The sequence below is a fragment of the Pelodiscus sinensis genome, chromosome 11, assembly GCF_049634645.1.
Source record: "Pelodiscus sinensis isolate JC-2024 chromosome 11, ASM4963464v1, whole genome shotgun sequence".
Taxonomy (NCBI): domain Eukaryota; kingdom Metazoa; phylum Chordata; order Testudines; family Trionychidae; genus Pelodiscus; species Pelodiscus sinensis.
Window position 1 is genome coordinate 33,896,335 of NC_134721.1, and position 22,495 is coordinate 33,918,829.

The window sequence follows — 22,495 nt, forward strand, 5'->3', positions numbered from 1 at the left end:
CACTAACTCTGGAATGCCAGGAAAGCAAATCTGGCCTATGGAAAGCCCTGAACCTCAGTCCTTCCTGTTCCTTCCCCTCGCCGCATGGGGGCTGGAGCCTCTGAGAAGTGATGTGTCTCAGTTGGGGGCCACATCAGTGAGGGTTGGGGGTTTTGGGAGGAGTTTTTTTTGCTTCTCACTTGGTTGGTCCCCAACTGATTTTCCTGTGGGTCAGTGACTGCCGACCCAAAAAAGGTTCCCAACTCCTGCCGTAAGTAAAGAAAACACTGAAACTTTTTATGTTGGCCATAATGATTTACTTTATTTAAAATGAAGTTTGATAAACTAACATGAGAAAGTTAAAACACTTAATCTGTTTAATAATTTAAATTAAACTGTTCTCCCCACTGCAGCATAAGCAAAATGGCTGGGGCGTAATTATGTAATTAACTATGAGTTTCCATTAGCAACTGGTAGACCATGGAAAGGTTTACATTGACCCAGGTGGTCCACAGAGCACATGATGGAAGGCAGGAGGGTTAAATCTTAGCACTCCACTTTGGAAAGGTTGCTGATCCCTCGTTTGTACCATCTAACAAAGATGTGACTTCGCAAGCTCTGAAAACTAACAAATTTAGGCTCAGACAAAGTAATGCCATAGTCAAGAAGCTAACAAAAGCATGCCTAAGAACTTGACAGTATATGGCAAGGCCTGCCCAAATAAAAAGGAAGACACTTAATATTTAGCTATTTGCTCATGTAATTGAGATCTAACTTGGTAGAGTTTGTTACCTTACATGCCTTCAAACAACTATTTCCTGGTGATACAAAGCCTGCTAGTGTCTTCCTCAGCTAGCACAAAACAACAAAGACATATTATGACAAGCTACTAGAAAATATCTCACACTGGAGAGGGAATAGTGATGCCAAGGTCTTGTCTATAATAGGGTACTGTCCAACAAAACCCCTGCCCTTCCCTCTGGAGGGCCTGCCTGAGGGCTCCTGCCACCACTGCTGTATTCACCAGCCAGAAACCCAGTGGTTGGGAAACAGAATCCAACAGTGCCTGTAGTCACTTCACTATTTCTACTGATCTCCCAAAGTTCAAAAGTGCTCCCCCTTCACAGGGATGGGAATTCTCTCCAAAAATAAGTCAAAGCGCAACACTACATATTGAAGGCCTGAGCATAGAACAGTGTCTTACCTACATGAGACTAACTTTAGACTACAACCTTTGTGTGGTTTCAGAGATAGCCATGTTAGTCTGTTTCAACAAAAACAAGGAGCCTGGTGGCACCTTAAAGACTTAGCACTTTTATTATGGCATAAGCTTTCGTGAATTGCAACTCATTTCATATTCCTGTATCAGATGTGAAAGGTTAACCAATAAGCATCGCCCTTAATGTTGCAAGCCCCCCAGACCCCGAGAGCAGCTGGTGGATGAAATGTATGGCCCCCCCCCCACCCCAGAGAGCAGTCATCACCACCCACTGCTCTGAGCCTGCCACCTCCTGTTCTGACTCCTGCACCTCCAGGCCCTGCCCTGAGCCCCTCCTCACCACACAAATGTAAGTATATATATTCATCAGCTCCAAAATCCATCTTTTCCTCCCTACAGCTGGTGGATCTCTTGGTCAGACCCTTATGTTCTCTCACATCTGCTGCAGAAACGGACACACTTACCATCCCTTGCCAGCCCATACAAAGAGGCTGCTAAAGGCATCTCTGTCTGTCATTTTGGTTACATCAGTCCTTTCTCTAAAACCCTCCACTGGTTTTGTTGCAATAACACCAGCACTTAGCTCATACATAGCACTTTTCATCAGCACATTTCAAAGTACTTTACAAAGAAGGCAAAGAATCATTATCCCCATTTTACAGATGGGAAACTGGGAGAAGTGATTTACTCAAGGTCACCAAGCATGCCAGCAGAAGATCCAGGAACAGAAGTTATGTTTCCTGAGCCCCTGGGCAGCATTCTATCCACTAGTCTCACACGGCATCTCTTGGTAGTTGGTTATCTCCTTTAAGGTTTATGTAACTTAGCCATTCCCTAGAAGAGACTCTCACACCCCTCCATGAGCCGACATTCCTACCCTTATGTGTCTCCACAAAGTCATCTCTGTGCTCCTTAATCATGGTATTAATCAGTTTACCAGGGATATTAATCAGTTTACCAGGTACCAGTTAACTTGGTACCTAGGAGCAGCCCACAGCGGGCGGAGGGCTTCTCCAACTCCACGGGGGTTGGGAGCCAGTCACACATGCACGGACGGGCTGGGAGCAGGAGCCACCCCTCCCCACAGGCAGGGCTGCCAGCTTCTGCTGCCAGCTCCCCTCTGCGCGAGGCTGACTTCCCATGGTTTAACCTAAGGTTTAACCAGTTAACTGATTAACCAGGATTGTATATCTCCATCTTGAAAATACCTGCAAGGGCTAAACTCCTTTTACTTTCAAGTTCCTCTTAAAAGATTTAATTCTATTATGCTGATGGTAGTAGATCTTGATGATGCATATATAAACTTCCCTTCCTTCAGTCCCCTTCCCAGACTTTAGACTGAGTGGCTCTAATAGGGATTGACCACTTTTGTATGCTTGAAAGTACAAATCAGACTGTGGAGAGTATCACAAAGAATGAGAATTTTATACCCTCACTATCACTTATCCAAACTACACACACTAATGGTAAATATTACTGGGCAAAGATTTAATTGATTCTACCACCAGAAACACACAAATCCCATTCAAACTAGCATCATACAGGACAGCACATTTCCCCAGAGCAAAGAACAGAGAGAGCTTATGTAGCAGTTTAATCTTCAAAGTGCTTTACATACTTAATTAGTTAATGACTGTAAAACTCCAACAAGACAGGTAGATATAATCATCCTTTTACAGATCAGGAGGCAAGGAATAGACTTGCTTAAGGCCACAAAGTGAATCTGAGACAGAACTGGCATTAGAATTCAGACCACTAGAATTAAATCATGCAGCTGAATAAAGAATACAAGGTGGAATCTAGAACGCTCTGTAAATCTACAGTACAGAAGATCCAAAGAGGATCTTCAAATTGCTTCAGCATTCCTCCCTCTTGAGATTAGTTTGCTACCATTTTACAGAATAGTAGACTGAAATTAACTTAGATTTCTTAAATTTTCAAACGAAAGATCAAACAGCTAATCCTCAGTAGAGGCAGGAACGCGACCCAGGAGTCCTGACTCCCAATTCTCAGCCTGGACCACTAGATAACACAAGTTGCCAGAAGAGACAGTTTGAGATTTGGATGTAGTTTCCTGTGAAATGCATTCCCAGCAAGTTCTCAAAATGTGAGGTTAACTTACCTAGGAAGACAGTGGACTCTCCACTACTACTGTATAATTAAAATTGAATCAGAATTGGCTGTCTTTCTAAAAGCTATTCTCTTGCTCAAACAAAATAGGATGTAGGAAACATCAGTGACATTCTATGGGCCTGTATTACGCAAAAGGTTGTATTAGGTTATCAAAGGGATCCCTTCTTAACTTTAAATCTATGACTTACCAGGGAAGCTGAACTTCACAAGACTCTAGGGCCCTTACATTTTGATTTGGAACTTCAACCATCTGAGGATTGGTCACTTAAAATAACAAATGCTCTTGAAAGTCTTCTATTCCTCTTCAGACACCCAGAGGGTGCCAGGTAGGCTACAGAGACACGCTACAAAGAAGCTGTTGAGATAAACTGCTGTAGTTGGCAGAGGTTCTTTGAAAGGAAAGGAGCTACTCAGAACATTTTGCAAACAAACCTACCTGGCTATGGTGGAAGAAAAGATAGGCAATGCGCTTTTAGACCTTAAAATAGCAGCAGTGTTCTTAGATTTCCTTTGGGGACTACAGCAGTAGCTACTCAAGAGTAGCAGTTGTTTCAGAGACAGAAAGGGGATCATTGGTATCAGAACACAAGTATTTAAGCCAAATAGTTTAATTGATCAATTAAAAAATTGCTGTTTTGAAGACAGTGAACTATAGCTGACTATCTGGGTAGAATCAGCTCTTGTGCACATGGAGATTTCCAGGAGGCACTGTGCAGAGCAGCAAGTACAAAACTGTAGGGGTGCACTGAAGCGCCAAAGATTGAAACTAGGACAAGGCAGAGCACTGGAGTATACACTTCAGAGATCAATCCCATCAGTGGTATCTCAGGATGGTGAAGAAGGGATATTGACTATGTAAGGCTAAATAAGGCTTTTCTATCTCACCCAGGTCAGATTCCAAAATGGAACAGATGAATTGCTTCAAACTTCATGAAACTGGCTTTTTATGGCTAAATGATCTCCAGAACAAACCCTTCCTACTCAACAAACAGCTTCTTTCATATGGTCAGCAAGATCTCGTGGCCACAAGGATGAAGTAGCATCAGGTATGAGTATAACGGCCACTCACAGGCAGAACCAACATGAGGGTCAAATATGGCCAATGACTAACGCACCAGGCTGGGACTTGAGACACCTCAGTTTAATTACTCTGCTCTACCACAGACTTCCTGTGTGACCCTGGGTAAATCAGTTAGTGTCCGTGCCTCAGTTGCCCCATTTGTACAGCAGGGATAATAGCACTGCCTGCTATTGTGAAGATAAATACATTAATGACTGTAAAGTACTTCATGCATTATAGTAACAGGTAGGGATGTTAAAGACTAGTCGACTATCTGATAAGTATTTGCTTATTGGATAGTCTTTTGACTAGTTTATTCTCCCCGGCTCCCCTTGCTGCCTCTATCAGACAGAGGCAGCAAAGGGGAGGAAGAGGTACTTCAAAGTGGCAGCGCAGCACAGCTGTGTGGCACTGCCACTTTGAAATCCTAAGGCAGCATTTCAAAGGGGCAGCCGCTACACAGCCTCTGCGCGTTTCAAAGCGGCAGTGGAGCCAGGTGTCAGCTGGCAACTTTCCATTGACTAGTCAATTAACCACATTTTAACATCCTTAGTAACGGGGGCCAGTTAAGTACCTGAGAGTGATTTTTGAATGTCTTGGTTCAACTGAAGCAAAATACAGGACTATGTAGCATTTTAAAGACTAACAAGATGGTTTATTAGATGATGAGCTTTCGTGGGCCAGACCCACTTCCTCAGATCAAATAGTGGAAGAAAATAGTCACAACCATATATACCAAAGGATACAATTAAAAAAAACACGAACACATATGAAAAGGACAAATCACATTTCAAAACAGGAGGGGGATGCAGGGGGGGGGGGAGGAAGGTAAGTGTCTGTGAACTAATTATATTAGAGGTGGGGAGAGTTAGATGTCTGTGAGCTAATGGTATTAGAGGTGATAATTGGGGAAGCTATCTTGGTAATGGGTAAGATAGTTTGAGCCTTTGTTCATTCCTTCCCGGAGAGTGTCGAATTTTAACATGAATGACAGTTCAGAGGATTCCCTTTCAAGTGCAGATGTAAAAGGTCTTTGTAGCAGAATGCAGGTGGTTAAGTCATTGAAAGAGTGTCCTTTCTGGTTGAAATGGCAAGAAACTGGTTTATCTTTGTGATCTTGTCTGATATCTGTTTTGTGGGCATTAATCCTTTGGCGAAGTGTCTGAGATGTTTGTCCAATGTACATAGCAGACAGACACTTTCGGCACATGATAGCATAAATTATATTTCTGGATGTGCAGGAATATGTGTTCTTGATCTTATAACTCACTTGGGTAGGTCCAATAATGGTGTCAGCAGAGTGAATATGTGGACAAAGCTGGCAACGGGGTTTGTTGCAAGGGAAGGTACCAGGGTTGGTATTAGTGTGGTATGTCCTGTGGTTGTTGGTAAGAATCATCTTGAGGTTAGGAGGTTGTCTATAGGAGACTATGGGTCTGTCTCCCAGAGCCTCTTGGAGTATGGTATCCTGTTCCAGTATAGGCTGTAGTTTATTGATAATGTGTTGGACAGGTTTAAGTTGGGGGTTGTAGGTGATGACAAGTGGTGTTCTATTGTTGGTTTTCTTGGGTCTGTCTTGAAGTAGATGGTTTCTAGGTATTCGTCTGGCTCTTTCAATTTGCTTTTTTATTTCTCCGGGTGGGTAGTTGAGGTTTATAAATGCTTGGTAGAGATCCTGAAGCTTCTGGTCTCTGTCAGTGGGATTAGAGCAGATGCGGTTGTATCGAAGGGCTTGGCTAAAGACGATGGATCGTATGGTGTGTTCTGGATGGGAGCTGGAAGCATGTAGGTAACTGTATGAGTCGGTGGGTTTTCTGTAGAGAGTGGTGTCTAATTTTCCATTGTTGATTTGTACTGTGGTGTCCAGGAAGTGGATCTCTCATGTAGAATGGTCCAGACTGAGGATGATGGTGGGGTGTAGGTTGTTGAAATCTCTGTGGAATATCTCCAGTGTTTCTTGGCCATGCGTCCAGATCATAAAGATGTCATCGATGTACCGTAGGTAGAGAAGGGGTGAAAGGGGACGGGAGTTGAGGAAACGTTGTTCTAGGTCAGCCATAAAGATGTTAGCATACTGTGGGGCCAGTCAACTGTAGTTTGTAGGGCAAGTTGCTTTAGTTGTGAATTGCTGGTAGTGCAGCTTCTTTTAGATATGGTCAGATACTGTCCGTAGAGCTCTGAAGCCAATGAGACAAATCTTAAACAAAAGGTTCATAATGGTACCACACCACAAGGAACACCACACAGCCCAATTGTCTATATTGCCCAAGCTAAAAACAAGGATCTCATTCCCACAGGAGACTTTGTCAACTGCATTTGCTCCAGCAATTGGATCTTCCCAGAGAAACCTTATGACACAGATAATACCCAACTCTTATCTAATGCTTTACATCAAAAGATCTCAAAGTGCTTCACAAAGTATCGTCATCCTCATTTTACAGGTGGGCAAACAGAGGCAGAGAGAGGAAGGGCCCTCTCTGCCCAAGGTCACCCAGCAGACAAAGAGCAGAGCCAGAACAGAAGCTTGAGTCCCCATCCAGCACTAACCCACACTGCCTACTAAGACAGAAGAGATGACACTTCCATTACACCGCAGCTATACCAAGGACAGCAAACACACTTTGTCTGTATCCCTATACCTACACCTCAAGCAGGCTTCCAACTGAAGTTGTGCTTGTGTTTGCATAGATTTATGAAGGCCAAAGAAATTGCCAGAGTGGATCAGACCCAAGTCCATCTAGCCCAGTATCCTGTTTTCAACAGCAGCTAGCACCAGATTCTTTAGATTCAAGGTGGTATGAGAACCAGACAGTGGGCAGATGTAGGGTAACCTTCCTCCCCACATAGAGACTGGGATGAAACCTAACAAAGACTGAAGCATGACACTTAATACTCTTTAAACCAGAATTGTTTCCAATTAACTAATACCCCAGATATTCTAGAGATCCATTTAAATATCCATCTCTTTTGGAACTGGACCTAATGACATCCTGCGACAGCAAAGACCAAGACTCAAACTAATAAAGCCAAAGGAAGAAAGTGCTGATGAAAGCCCAAGCCCAATTTACTAGTGTTTGGGTTACAGGCAGTCCCCGACTTACATCGGATCCGCAGTTACGAACAGGGCTCGCCACGTGTATTCCGGGGCTTTCTCCGCGTCTCCCTGGTCTGCAGACCAGGAAGACGCGGAGCAAAGCCGCGGAGGGGTTCGGGCAGCAGGGCAGCCCAGGCGCGCCTGGGCTGCCCCGCTGCCCGAACCCCTCCGCGGCTTTGCAAAGCCTCGGGGAAGCTGGCAGCGGAGCAGCCCAGGTGCGCCTGGGCTGCCTCGCTGCCCGAGCCCCTCCGCGGCTTTGCAAAGCCTCGGGGAAGCTGGCAGCGGAGCAGCCCAGGTGCGCCTGGGCTGCCTCGCTGCCCGAGCCCCTCCGCGGCTTTGCAAAGCCTCGGGGGAAGCCGGCAGCGGGACAGCCCGTACGCCCCGTGGCTGTCCCGCTGCTGGCGTCCTCAGAGGCTTTGCTCCCCGTCTCCCTGGTCTGCTGGTCTCCAGCAGACCAGGGAGACGGGGAGCAAAGCCGCGGAGGACCCAGGCGGCGGGACCGCGATGCATCTCGGTCCGCCGCCCGCGTCTTCCTGGTCTGCTGGGGGGGGGGGGGGCGCAGCTAGTACGCCCCCCCCCCCCCCCCCAAGCAGACTAGGCTTTTCTCCGGACGCCTGTGGCAGAGCAGCTGGGGCGCTGCCGGTTGGTCCCGCAGCGCCGCTCTTGGCGCTACTGGACCAACCTGGCAGCACCCCAGCTGCTCTGCCCCAGGCGTCCTGATTCAGCCGCTGCTGGTCAGTTTCAGCAGCGGCTGAATCAGGACGCCTGGAGCAGAGCAGCTGGGGTGCTGCTGGGTTGGTCCAGTAGCGCCGAGGAGCAGCGCTACTGGAGCAACCCAGCAGCACCCCAGCTGCTCTGCCCCAGGCGTCCCCAAGTCAGCTGCTGCTGAAACTGACCAGCGCTGACTACAGGAAGCCCGAGGCAGAGTTGCTCTGCCCCGGGCTTCCTAGAATCAGCTGCTGATCAGTTTCAGCAGCAGCTGACTTGGGGACGCTTGGGGTTCTTAAGTTGATTCTGTATGTAAGTCGGAACTGGCGGTCAGTTTCAGCAGCGGCTGAATCTGGACGTCAGTTCCGACTTACATACAGATTCAACTTAAGAACAAACCTACAGTCCCTATCTTGTACGTAACCCAGGGACTGCCTGTATTTTATTTCATAACTGCAGAAACTACCGTATGTCAGATCTTTCTCCTAGACACACAATCTAAAGGGCATGTGCACATGCACAATGAGCCACCATTGGAAAACTAACCAGGAAAGTAACAGAATGTCCCCTACAAATTACAGCCCCATTCTTAGAGCAAAGAAAGTTTAAGCTGGATAATGTGCAGGAGAGACTTATTTAACAAAAAGAGCACATGTAAACAGAATAGCCAGCCAATTCAGATAGATCAATTCAAAGTACATTTAGACACGACAGTTCCTTCCCTCAACACAATTAAGCTATTGCACAACCTGGTGCTGTTTGCAAGTGTTTGGTTTTATGATAAATATGAAACGCACTACTTAAAAAACAGTGCTGCTAATGCTTGGAAGTCCAGTTCCTTCACAAGCAATGATGAAGCAGACTGAGCTTTTGACCAAAAGTATCTCTCACCAAGTCAGTAGTTTTTCCTCTCTCTCAACTGTAAAAAAAAATTACCACAGGAAGAACACAGAATTCAAGGAAACACAAAGTGAAGCATCAGCCATTGGGGAACTTCATGAAAACACAATGCCATGAGAAAGATGCTTTCCATGGGAACATCAGAAAAACTAGATTAATTTGAAATTCAAGGCACTTCCATTTAACACACCTAGCCTTTCTTAAACTCCTATACAGCCAAATATGTACAACCCACCACCCCCACCTAATAAATGTATCCAAATATTTTTGAGAAATAAAAAGGACTAGCATAGTGCTTATCTGACAGTAATCAGTATCCGAGACACAGATCAGGAGATATATGGCAACTTTCTCAGTGTAGGCCAGGTCCACAATAGGGGAGAAAGTCGACCTAAGATACACAATTCCAACTACGTGAGAGACGACATACCTTAGGTTGAGTTTCCATGGCAGCTTCTCCCATCAACGTCCCTCACTCCTTGCAACACCACTGGAATACCAGAGTGTGGGAGGACAACAGCAGTCAATTTAGTGGGTCTTTACTAGACCCACTAACTCAAACCCCTGGAGATAAATCTTTATAGCGTGTCTCTCCCCAGTAAGCGGAGACAAGCCCTCGCTGTAACCAAAAGGTTAACAAAGGATTGGTTAAGACTCCTGGGTTCTACTCCCAGTGTTTCCACTCACTACAATGATCTATCTTCCAGTGAAGCATTGGTAACTGGAGGGGTCAGGTGGCATTTCTGGGTATGTTTGCTCCCTATATTTGAAATAGGTGACTTCTCTTAATCTTAAGCAAAATGGTCTTAAACATTTTTTAAGGGAGGGGAGGGGAAATGGACCATACTTTCTTGTCTCACGGGTATTACACAGATCTCCTTCCCAATCATCTTTCCCAGTCTCAAATATCCCTGCAACTCTATGGAAACTGCCAACATGGAAGAGTCATATTAGGGAAATATTTAACATGCTCCCATCTTCTTTCAGCAAGAAGAGGCAGTTCCACACAACCCACTCTGTGAAGATTGCCAGTGGGCATGCCAGGGGCCACAGCTGAAGAACAAGTGTTCTGAGCCAAGGCAAATGGAATTTTGATATTACTGAGCTGAACATCTTACAAATGTTTATCAAAATATTGTACAAGACAAATATCATCTTTACCTCCTTGCTCTGTCACTGACACGCAGAATAAGGATGTTAAAAGCAGGTAATTGACTAATTGTGAAGCCAATACAATTTGTATCAACTACACAATTAATCAATAAAGGAAGGCACTTTGTCCCAGGTTCTTCAGTCCAGGAGCTACCCCAGCTATGGCTCTGCATTTTAAATGTAGTAAGAGCCAGGTGGCTCTTACTACATTTAAAAATCCAGAGCTGCAGCAGTCCCGGACTGACGTGTACTGGGACTGAACCGAGCTTGCTCAGTACCAGATCATGCTGGGTACAGCAGGGAGATGGGCCCCATCTGCGCAGACAGAGGCTGAGGCCATGAAGCATTCCCTGTCCGCAGCAACCCGGAGCTAGCTGCAAATAGGGCTGCTTCATGGCAGCCTCCCCTACCCCCACCTTCCCCTGCTGCTACCTCTGATAGAGGCAGCAGGGTGGGGGAGGGGAGGCAGCACCACAGAGATGGTGCTGGGGGGAACCAGCCTTTAAGCCTGCTCCCCCCAGGGCCAGCTCCTGCCCCCACTTGCTACCTCTGATATAGAGGCAGCAAGGGAGAAGGGGGGGAAGAGTAGTCAACTCAACTAGTTGTCTACATTCCTAAAGCCAAAAGTCACACATGGAGTGTCAGTGCCTTAGTTCTCCATCTGTCAAATGAGGATAATGCCTCTCTTGCAAGATGGTTGAGAAAATAAATAGAGTCAAGGCTGTGAGATGCTCAGGCCAAGTCTACACTAGACCTGGAAGGTTGGGTTAAGGTACGCAACTCCAGCTACATAAAATACATAACTGAAGTCGGCTTACCTTAAGCCAAGCTTGGCACAATCTTCACAGAGGGAGGCCAATGGAAACCAACAGGAGCAATTGTTTCCATTACTCCTCACGAGTGTGAGGAGTGCTGGCACCGACCAGAGCCATCCTCAGCATTTGAATTAGGTGGTCTCAACTAGACCTGATAAATTGAATGCCAGAAGATTGATCTCTGGCAAGACAAGAAAAGACATGGCCTCAGATACTACTGTAACAGGGACTAGATAAGTACTTCAGATAGCCTGTGGCAGAACCAGAAGTCAAACCCTGATCTCCAGAGTCCCAGCCCACAAAGCAATCCTGTCTCTGCTTCAGTGCACAAGACAATAGTATCACATCCTTTCCTCACATGGCTTAACAAATTAGTGCATGGAGCAGGGCAGTATTCTTTAGGTGCTGCTCCCATGTTCTTCACCATTGGCTTTATTTGTAGTCACTGTTGGTATAGGAAGTTCCCATCTATCAAGCACAAATCACCATTGAGTCTAACCTGTTTGGCAAGCATTACCCTATGCTAGCCTCCCAGTAGGAAGGAAAGAGTGATTTAATAGCCTAGAACAAAGCTCTGAAGCTGGGACTCCCCCATCACGTGATTGGTAAAATATCAGCCTATTGCTTAACAATTACACTTCTTCATAATGCAAAGAAACAGAACAGCCATTTGGGGCTCATGAGGAAGTTTCATTTGTTTCTGCCCCCCAGGAGTTTATCCCATCAAATGTCAGGGATAATTAGGGGAGAGAAAAAATACCAGAAGACAGACATCTGCAGATACAGCTCCCAGCAGGAATTAAGAAACTCAGAACTGGAAGAGACAGTAGGTAAAATATCAGCCTTGCTGGACATGTGACAGGTTGTGTGTCTAATAGTTAGTACAAGACTCCTGGGTTCTATGCCTCACATGGCTGCCCCTTAGGCTGCATCTACACTAGGGATGTTAAATTGAGGTTCTGATTGATCATGTAGTCGATATTTGTACTGACTACACGATTAATCAATCAGAGCTGCTCTGCAGAGCCGCAGCTTGTGCTGGCTCCAGAAGCCACCTGCGTTGCAGCCCTGCATTTTAAACGTAGTAAGAGCCACCAGGCTTTTACTATATGTAAAATGCAAAGATGCAGGGTCCCGGACAGACCAGGGCAAGCCAGGACTGCTCAGTCCTGGCTCTCACTGAATCCTGTTCACGGAGGCCAGCACTGTCTGCCACAAGCAGGGACTGCTGCCAGAGCAGCTCCTGAGAGCAGCCAGCCTAGACTGCTGCAAACAGGGGCTGCTTGGCAGCAGCCTCCCCTGCCCCCCACCTCCCACTGCTTCTGATAGAGGCAGCAGGGAGGGGGGAGGCAGCTCCTGTCCCCCACTTCCTCTTGGGGAGGAAGCAAGTAGTCGCTACTCCAGTTGACTACTTGCTAACATCCGTAATCTATACTAGAATACAGGTAGAGTTTACTGTAGGTACAGTTATATCATCATAAAGATGCTTTATTCCCCTTCCAGTACAGGATAAGCTATATCAGTATGAGGCATCTTTATACCAGTATAACCCACATCAACATTTGCACCAGTTTAACTATACAAGTATAACTTTCAAGTATAGACTAGATCTAAGATCCTGGTATCTCAATTTCTCCATAGGAAAAATAGAGTTAGTACTGATTCTCCCTCCACAAGCATTAATATCTATAAAGTGCATTGAGATCCCTGAAGGAAAGGTATACAGGAGCACAAGTTACTGAATACATATTCCTAGACATTTTTACAAGACTTTGGTATTTCCTTATTCCAAAACCACCCAAATGAAAGGGAACAAAAAGTGGTTAGGAAATGGCAGGCGACAGTTCAGCATGGACTCAGAACAAAAATAAAGTCACATCCCTCCCTCAATCTGAAAGCTAAGTTTAAATTGTAAACTCTATAGAGTACAGCCCTGCGTGGATACAAAAGGTGTGTCCACATGCAATCTGCAAACAGTCTGCACATGTAAAGCGAATATCCAGAGTTTTCCAGGGCTCTACTTTGGGGCAAGAATGTGAAGTACCCAGCATGCTTTGAGTCCATTCATCAATAGGAGGCTGGGCTGCAGTATTTTAGGGGTGTAAAATCCTGTTTAATCGGTTAATCATTTAAGCATTATTTTAACCGAGTAATTACTCTCCCACCCACAGCGTGGCAGGCCTATCCTCACACCCGCCACCCGTGGCACAGCATGGCGGGCCCTGGCCTCCCACCACAGGCAAGGGCTGCTCCTGCCCAGACAGGTCTGCTGCACCACACCACAGGCCCAGTGGGCTGGAGCAGCCCCCCACCATGACCATCAGACGGAGGTCTGCTTCAGCCCAGCTAGGCTGCTGGTTAACTTCATAATTAACACTCATTTCACACCATGAAAAATCACCATAGTTTGGACCTCCTAAGGGAGGGGGGCAGCAACTACACACCCAGATTATCAGCATGACTTAGAATTCACACACCATCTCCTTGTCCTTGGGAAGGAGCAATTCGGCCAGTGTCTTCCAACCTGGAGGTGAGGGACCAATTTAGGGAGAGTAACAAGCAGGGCTGACCTTAAGGGGTAGGAACCAAGGTAACTGCCTGGAGTGGGGCCTCACATTAAGGATGTTAAATTGCAGTTATCTGACTAATCTCATAATCAATACAATTTGTACTGACTACACGATGTCGATAAGGACTGCTCTGCAGAGCCGCAGCGGAGGTAGATACAGGAGCCGGCTCGAGCTGGGACCAAACATTCCCCGCTCCTGCCAGCTCTGGAAACTGCCAGGCTCTTACTACATTTAAAATGCTGAGGCGCAGCGTCCTGGACCAGCGTAAGCCAAGACTGCTTGGTCCTGGCTTACACTAAGTCCAGCAGCCCCTGGCCACAGCCAGCCTGTTCACAGTGGCCAGAGGCTGCTAATAAAGCAGCACCTGAGTGCAGCTAGCCTGGGCTGCTGGGCAACAGCAGCCCCTGTTTGCAGGGAGCCTCAGGTCCTCCTTGGGACCCACGCAGACAGGAGCTGCTTCACAGCTGCCTCCCCTATGCTCCCCCCGCCCAAGACAGCGGGGGGGGGGGGAGGGCAGGGGAGCACCACGGAGACAGGTACTGGGGTGATGAGGGGGGGACTGGCTTTTAAACCAGCTTCCGTCCCTCACTCCTTCTGCCTCTCAGAGAGGCAACTCACTAACATCCCTACCTCACATAGCTAGTTTACACATTTCAGCATAGGGCTGACATCCAAAGCTTAAAGCTTAAGATAGGGGAGCAGTGTTCCTTGTAACTTGAGAGCTTGGCTGCCCACCCAAGAGAGATTCAAATGCTGCCCAGCTAATTAGCAAAGCACCCACAGCCAGCAGCACGTGTTTCTACTGGTGGTGCACATCCACACATGCTTCTGTGCACATAACATTTATTCTGCATACGGATGGAAAAAAATCAGAGGAAACATTCCTGGGGAGTCACAATTTTTTGTAGCGGGGTTAATAATCCTTTTCTTTAAAAAAAAAAACAAAAAACACACCCAAGTGGGTCTCCAGAATAAAAATGTTGAAAAACACTAGGTTAGGCCTTTCCATCCATGAAACTGGACAGTACCATCACAGTATTCCCACTTAGCTCATCTTTACCTACTGCTGGGTTACAGTATCTCCTTGTATCTAATATAATCTTGAAAGTGGGACTACCACAGTTGGGAAGCCAATCTGAAGAATAAAACTTAAGGAAAGGAAGAGTGGGAAGTACATCATGTGGGTATGTTGCTCTGGATCTCAGAAGATGGTCTTCTGCTCTAGTTGAGAGCTCTATTCTCAATTATGATGCACATTAGCAGATAGCAAAAGGTGCAAAGGAACATGCTTAAGCTGTAAAACATCAGTGAGAGGACCAGAGGTCCTCATTTAAGTAACAGACAATATAAAGATTTCACAATTTTTTGTACCCCTTAAATTATTCAACTATAGATTTTAAAATATCACCAATTCCAAATGATGTAAGCATACATGTAAATTAGGGATGTGACAGACTAGTAAACAGGCTAGTCGACTAGTTACTTCCTCCCTTGATGCATCTATCAGAAAGAGGCAGCGGGGGGAGGAGAGGGAAGGGGGTATCAGACCCCGGGCTTCACACAGCACTGACACTTTGAAACGCTGCATGCAGCCCAGGGCCATCTGGGGTATCCCTAGGCTGCACGCGGAGTTTCAAAGCGGTAGTGCTGAGCAGAGCCCGGGACCAATGCGAGGGATGGTCCCCAGCTGATCCCGGGCTCCCCACGGCGTTTCAAAGCGGCAGCATCACATGGAGCCTGGGGTCAGCAGGAGAGTCCTCGCTCCAAGCAGTGCTTTCACTTTTGAAGTGTAGCTACAGCCCTAGGGCTACTGCTATACTTCAAAGGCAGAGGTGCCCTATCGACTAATCGAATAGTGATGCAAAATGCACTGACTATTCAATTAGTCAATTACTCACAATTTAACATCCCTAATGTAAAATGGATGTCCAGGGAGACTACTGAAATAGGGCACCCTCTGCTAGAGGGTACAATGGGGAAGGTTGAGAGACATATACGATTTCACCAAGTAAAAACAGCCTGGCCAAACAAGGTAATACAATACAACCCCTGTTTACTGGAAATATTTCTGGGATAGCAAAAGCATTTGGATAATTGAGAAGAATAGACAAATCTGTTGGAAGGGGTTAGAATGGGCAAAGACGCTGCGAAAAGGGAGTTTTGTGTTAGAGGAAACAGTTTGATACTAAGTTGGTACCTGTATATGTTGAACCTCTCTTGTCCAGCATCCTCAGGACATGATTGGTGCCAAACCAGAGAATTTTCTGGATTACGGGAGGACAATATTGTCTAGCTGCATGACCAACATTTCCACTGCTTACTGGATTCTCAGAAGGCATTTGGGGTAAATTAGAGCTAAATAACTGCACAGAACACTGAGAGCCAGGACTGGTAGCTGAACACAAACTTCATGTGACTACAGGAAACTTGGCCACACCCATAATAAGTGGAGAACCAGCTAACTAAAATCATGCCGGACCACGGAAGTTACCGGACCAGAGAGTGCCAGACTAGAGAAGTTCAACCTGTTAAGCTTTTACTCAATGATGAAATATACATCAGTTTTGATGGTCCAGATGCCTGAAACAGTCATCTGCAATGTTCTAGATAAGAGAAATTACAACACTTCCTGTTTTTAACCTCAAAATAGTTGACTCTACCTTGAAAGCAAGAGGTTCTCAAGCTACATTTTCCACTAGAAACAGTTTTTTAGACAAGGCACACCTCAGTTTTGATCATGAAAAGCCACTACCACACAACAAAGAGAACTTTGGCAAAGTTTTGCTCTTCAGTTTAGATGATCAGTTTAGGATGGTTAATAGCTCTCTGGTCAAAACAAACCAAGGGTGGAAATGTCAGGACTAGGGATGTCAGGACTAGGGATGTGAACAGTTAACTGGTTACAGTTAACCATCACCTTTAAAGGTGAGCTGCTCCCAGCTCAGCCGGAGCAGCTCCTGCCTGCGGGGGAGGAGGAAAAGGATTTCAACCTCTGCTTCTCCCTACTCCTTTTTTAATCAGTTAACCAGTTAAACATAGTGTTAATGCTGCGTTTGAAAATTAAACAGGATTTTACATCCTAGTCAGGATTTAGCTAAGTTGGTAGAGCTGTGTGGAAAAGGATTCTGTACAAGCCCCCTACCCTGCCTCTGATGCTGTTATCTTCTTAAAAACACAAGATGACCCCAAAGTGAAAAAGCAACAAGAGATGGAGATGCACTATAGTTTGCCTTCCTTGGTTTCAGTTCTCTGACATCTCCACAATTCCCTCTTAACACTGCCACAAAGATAAATTCTTATATTATTGATCATTCAGATTCCTGCCAACTCTCCAGACCTCTAGTTTTAACGGAAGAAGATGACTGAAATCTTGGCTCTGAATTATGTTCTGCTTTTGCCTTTATTATGCACCATAATAATCTACTTGCAACCCTCCACCCACAAAGAAAACAGGGAAGGACACAGCTAAAGAAGCCTAAATCATTGACAGCCGGTCTGAAGTGTCAGTCTGAGATCTGAATTCTCATTATCCAGCCATTCATACAGGGATAAGGGAAGCAGAAGCTTTATTTTTATGCTTTAGCAATTTAAAGTTAAGGCAGCTGAAGAGAGATCATGGAAACAGCTTTAGATCAATTGTGCTTAAATGTCAGCCAAATTTAGTTATTTTGAAGAAACTGTTAAGAACGCCAGATGAAATGAGACCAGTTAATAGAAACAGAGGGAGCTGATCCCCATTCTGAAGCTGTATTCCTGCTTGTTTAAAGGTACCAGAGAAGAAAATTCTATTAATTCTAAGAAGCACCAGGGCATGTTTTGAAACCAGGACCAACTTCACCAACATAAAGCATACATTAGTGGTCAAAGGGCAGCTAGGGCCCTCTTAGCCACACAATACACAAGCGTACATACACAATTCCACACCTCCTCAAGCTTCATTAGTAATGGGGATACAACCACATTAGGGATGCAATAGTGTAGTTGATTAACCAATAAGAAAAAGCTTATAGGTTAATGCTACAGACTACATGCATTCCCTCCGCTGGGCAGTAAATTTGTTAGCAGTATGGTGAGCAGCCTGTCTCAGTCCTGGCTCGTGACAGGTATGAGACCTACCCCCACTGTAGCTCTGCATTTAAAGTGTATTATTAGGAGGTAGGTGGGCAGGCAGCTTGGCTCAGTTCTGGCTCACAATGAGTCCAGGAGCTCAGACCTCTTCCCACCATGGACAGGGGCTGCTGCCTCCCCTATATTAGAGGCAGCAGCACAGGGCAACAAACAGCTGGTCCACAAGAGAAGTTGGTTTTTAAACTGGTTCCCCTCACAGACCAGCACCCACTTGGCACCTGCCCCCCGCCTCCCCCCAGGACTATAGAATAGTCGAGTAATCAATAAGAATTCATGAGGTTACTTGACTATTCAGTTAACCAATATTTAACATCCCTAAACTACATAGCCATCTCAAGACTGGGAGTGAAGCCCATTTTTAAAATACCTTTGCTTTGGACAAAGATAAGGAGGAGACTAAGTAGCATATGGCATCAACCACTTAGAATGAATCAGACTTCATGGAAGGAAGGCTGTTAGTGCAAGTGAAATACTCTTTACAAATAAAGTCCAAAACCATGTTTTGATTACCTTATGCAGCTAAACACAACAGCCAGAGAGATCCTGGCTGCACAGCCAGTCCCTTCTTTTCTCCACAAATCACCTAAAAAAAAATTACTGACTATGGGAAGTTCATGTCTACAGCAGGTCTCGACTCACAAGGGTCATGAGGATTAAAACAGGTTAGATTTGTGTGTCTTTATGAGCTGTTTCTTAAATTCAGTTGGGAATGCAATTTGCTCACTAGTTGTCATCTCTCACAAATGCACCCCTGAAAAAGCAAACCACCACCATGTCACCAGGCATCTTGAGCTGCAAATGAATGAGGCACTTGAGAGGTAAACCTAATAAGGGCATAGGGGAATAATGAGTGAGCATGGAAGTGGGATCTTCCTTCACTATGAAAGCCAAGGAAGGACCTGATGTGATATGGAGCAGCAGAAAAGGCAAAGAGAGGCAGAGCAGGGGGCCATTTCCCTTGCCCATTCAAAACCCCCATCATTCAGCATGGGCTGATGAGGCAATTAATATATGGGAGGGGAAGGAAAGATGGAAAAGATCCCTGCTCCCAATTGCTCATGCATGCCACAGGGAATAAATCAATCCACTGCTCTCTTCTTCCCATTTCAGGGAGATTGAAAGTGGAGCATTAATGCACAGAAGTGGATTACAGCCACTCCTGCATGGACCACTCAGCCTATGGGAATAAGAACTATATAGATATTTATTTGTATCATCCTGCCGCATGCCTCTCTTTCACCAGGGAATCATTACAGGGTTCCAAGTGTCCCTGCATCCACTTTGAGGGAAGATACACAGGGGATCTGTAGCTCTGTGCACAGAGCAGATACATAGTAGTCTCTCCCTTATTTGTCTCAATATCTCATTCTCCATTGACAGCAGTTAGTGATGAAGTACTGGGTATGTGGGAATACATATAATCTCTTCCCTGATCTGCACTATCTCCAGTAGGTACACTATAGACCACAGAGTTTGGGAGGCATGAAGGGACTTACTAGGTGGAAGATACGTATACATACACAGGGGATTCTGTAGGAATCTCCTCTCCTGCCTTCCTGCTCCACATGCCCCATCACAGGGAAGACCAGATGGACCCTTAAGGACTCAAGAAGGATGCATATCGATCTATGAAGAAGGAGGTTCCCACCCCTCACTTAACCATTAGAAGCACAGGATGGGGAGCTGCAGGGCATGGGGTATTACCCACCCTATAGTCAATGCTTGCTCTATCTCCCCCCACCCGGAGCAGGGAACCCCTCTCCTGCCCCCCTGCATTCCCTTCCCTCAGCAAAATACGGCATCCCGCCCTCCCTGCCTCGCTCCCTCCCTCCCTCGGGTTAGGGGCCCCCCAGCCCCCTACCTGTTCCGTGTCTCTCTCATTCACGGTGGGGAGGGGGCTCCGGCCGCTGCTCGACATCTTGGGCCCCCTTGGCCAGCGGCTCCTGGGGCTCCGGCGGTTCCTGGGGCTCTCCTCACACCGGGGGGGGCGGCCAGGCCACCACCATGGGGGAGCCCAAAGGGGGAGGGGGGATTCAGGGAGCCGGAAACCGCCGGGACTCGGACATGGGTCTCCGCCGGGCCGCGATGAGGGAAGCCCGGCCCGGCGGCTCAGGCGAACCCGGGGATGAGGCGCAGGGACCAGGCCGCGCCGCCGGCAGCCAGGCGTACGCGTGAGCGAAGGCTGCACAGAGCCGGGGCTGAGGAGACCCGGAGGCCGAGTGCCCCTGGCCGAGCCGCCTTCTCCGCCCCGAGACCCGGCTCCCCTCAGCGCATCTCACATTCACACAGCAGCAGCGGCAGCAGATCCCAACATGGCCGCCGCCACCGGCCTTCGGCCATTTCCGCCCCCTTCCGGAAACATCCGAGCCGCTCGTCGGAGCCAGTTTCCGCCGGTTCCGGAAACCCCAGCCCCCAACCCCTTCTCGGCAGCTTCCGCCGTCTGACGGAAACTCTCGATTCACCCTCCCTGTCATCGCCAGTTCGCGCCTCCTTCCGGAAACATCCGAAACAGCAGGCGCGGCCCCTTTCGCGATCGGTCACTTCGCCTCCTTCCGGATAAACCCGAAGTTCGCCTTCGGGACAGCAATCGGACACTTCCGGATGAGCGCCCGAGAGTAACCGAAGGCTGAAGATCGGCAGTTTCCGGAATATTCCCCGCCCCCTTGCTGACGCTCTTTTCGGCAATTTCCGGAAACCAACGAACAAGCCGAAGAGGTTTCGACTCTTTCCGCCTTTCCAAGGCGAATAACCGAGCCCGGGGGCGAAAACAGGAGGAGCCGACTAGCCTCGGCTATTTCCGCAAATGTGGTTTGCGCGAGCCCCCGAGGGGGCTTATTCTCCCGTGCGGAGGGGAGCCAGGCTAAAGAGGAGGAAGATTAAATCAGCCATTTGGGTAAATGGGCGCACAAGGATGCACACCCGGCACACAACGGATTGAGTCGCTATGCGCTCACGTACACACCGCATCGTGCAAACATGCACAAGTGTGTGTGTACACCTGGGCGCGTCACACACACACCTGCAAGTGCAGCTGCATAGACACACGGCCTAGGCCTGCAAGTGCCCGTGCCCAGCCGGAGAGGTCCTCGCACTCGCACTCCCATCTGCACCTGCGCTTCATGCGCCCCCTGGAGACGCAAGACTCACCCGTAACGCCCCTCCCCCCGCGCGTCCCTGCCTCACCCACCTACAGCACAGGGTTCCCCCCCCCCGCTCCCAGTGGTCTCTTCCGTGCATGGGGGCTGGCGCTACCCAACCGCCCTCCTCCCCCGCGCGCGCAGTGACGTTCCGAAGCGACGAGACCCCGCCTTCTCCCGGTTGCTACTGCCAAGCCTCGTCACCCAGCCCCACGGGCTGATGTGCGCTAGCGGCGCCACCTGCTGTGAAGCGGTGGAACTGCAGTTGGTGCCGGCCGGCAGCAAAGGCTGACGCAGCTGGCGCTTAGCACCCACTGCAGCGTCCTGGAGATGCGATGGGAGCTGACTGCTGCTGACGACGTGCAGCGCCCCAGTTAGCCGGAGCCGGAGTGTACGAGCTCCAGGAATTGGCAGGGGGAGCCCTCGCATGGCTTGCACATGGCCACAGCTGCATGCAGTGCACACACACAGACAATCTGGGTCCCCACTGCCTCTTTCACACACTTCCTGGCTGGGCTGCACACACAAACATCTGCATATCCACAGATGCTCACTGCTGCATGTACAATCATGCACACTCACATTGGTACAGGCCCATAGTGGCAATCACATACAGTACGGGTGGGGAACCTCAGGCCCAGGGATCAGATGTGGACCCCGGCTTGCCCGGATCCGGACTCCGAGATTCAGGGACTCCCCTGCACTGGGGAGCCTGTGCTGGTGCTCCAGTGCCCCCTCTCCCTCCACTGCCCAACCACAGGGCTGGAGAACACAAAATCTACTAGGCTGGGCCCGCCAGGCTCTGGTGTGCAAGGGCAATGTAGGGAGTGTCTTTCTCCTCAATCAGCCGCTTCAGTGTGTGTGTTTTGTGTGTGGCCCTTGACTGATTTTTCTATGGGTCACATGGCACCAGACCCAAAAAAAGTTCCCCACCCCTGACATACGGGAATACTCCAACAGCTACAGATACCCACCCACAATGACATGCAGATGCATCCATAGCTTCATGCACATGGACACATCTGCAGCTGCATGCATACACCTATAGTTGCATGCATGCTCATGTAAATTTGTGCACACACAAAAATACACATCTGCTTGCACAGCCATGTGCACACACTCAAGCACTCCTACCCTGAGTCACAGCTGCCTACACACACCTGTGCAATGTTGATGTGCAAACACATCCACATACCTTCCCAGAGTCTCAGCTGCATGCACATACTCACACCTACATGCACACACTTGTGCAATATCTCTGCATCCACATACACACTAGAGCAGGGGTTCTTATTGCATCACAAGCCCCCTTCTGACAATAAAGTTAATGCATGATCCGGGGGGGAGAGGTTGGAGCCTGAATCCCACCACCCTGGGTGGGAGGAAAGGGGTCCACAGTCCAAGCCCCACTGTCCTGGGTGGGGTGGAGCATGTGCTTCAGCTTCAGCCCTGGTTCCCAGCAAGTCTAATGCTGGTCCATGCAACCACAGTTTGAGAAACACTGTACTAGAGGATGCTCATATATCATGTAGCCAACATTAGCACCACCAAGTGGGACTGGCTGATGCTTGCATTTGTGAATTGTTCCCAAATCTGGGTC

General features: G+C 47.8%; 1 protein-coding gene across 2 annotated transcripts in view; it reads right to left on the reverse strand.

Annotated features, from left to right (window-relative positions):
- Positions 1-20,799, reverse strand: part of MARK2 (microtubule affinity regulating kinase 2) — a 117,699-nt gene extending 96,900 nt beyond the window's left edge. The window contains exon 1 of one of the 2 annotated variants that reach the window (XM_075939096.1): positions 20,778-20,799. In XM_075939096.1, coding sequence (XP_075795211.1) covers positions 20,778-20,795 — 18 coding nt within the window. In that variant the 5' untranslated portion in view covers positions 20,796-20,799. Of the gene's footprint in view, positions 1-19,619; positions 20,126-20,777 lie in introns of those variants that run through there. The other variant, XM_006125056.3, reaches the window with a different exon arrangement.
- Positions 20,800-22,495: the final 1,696 nt, after the last annotated feature.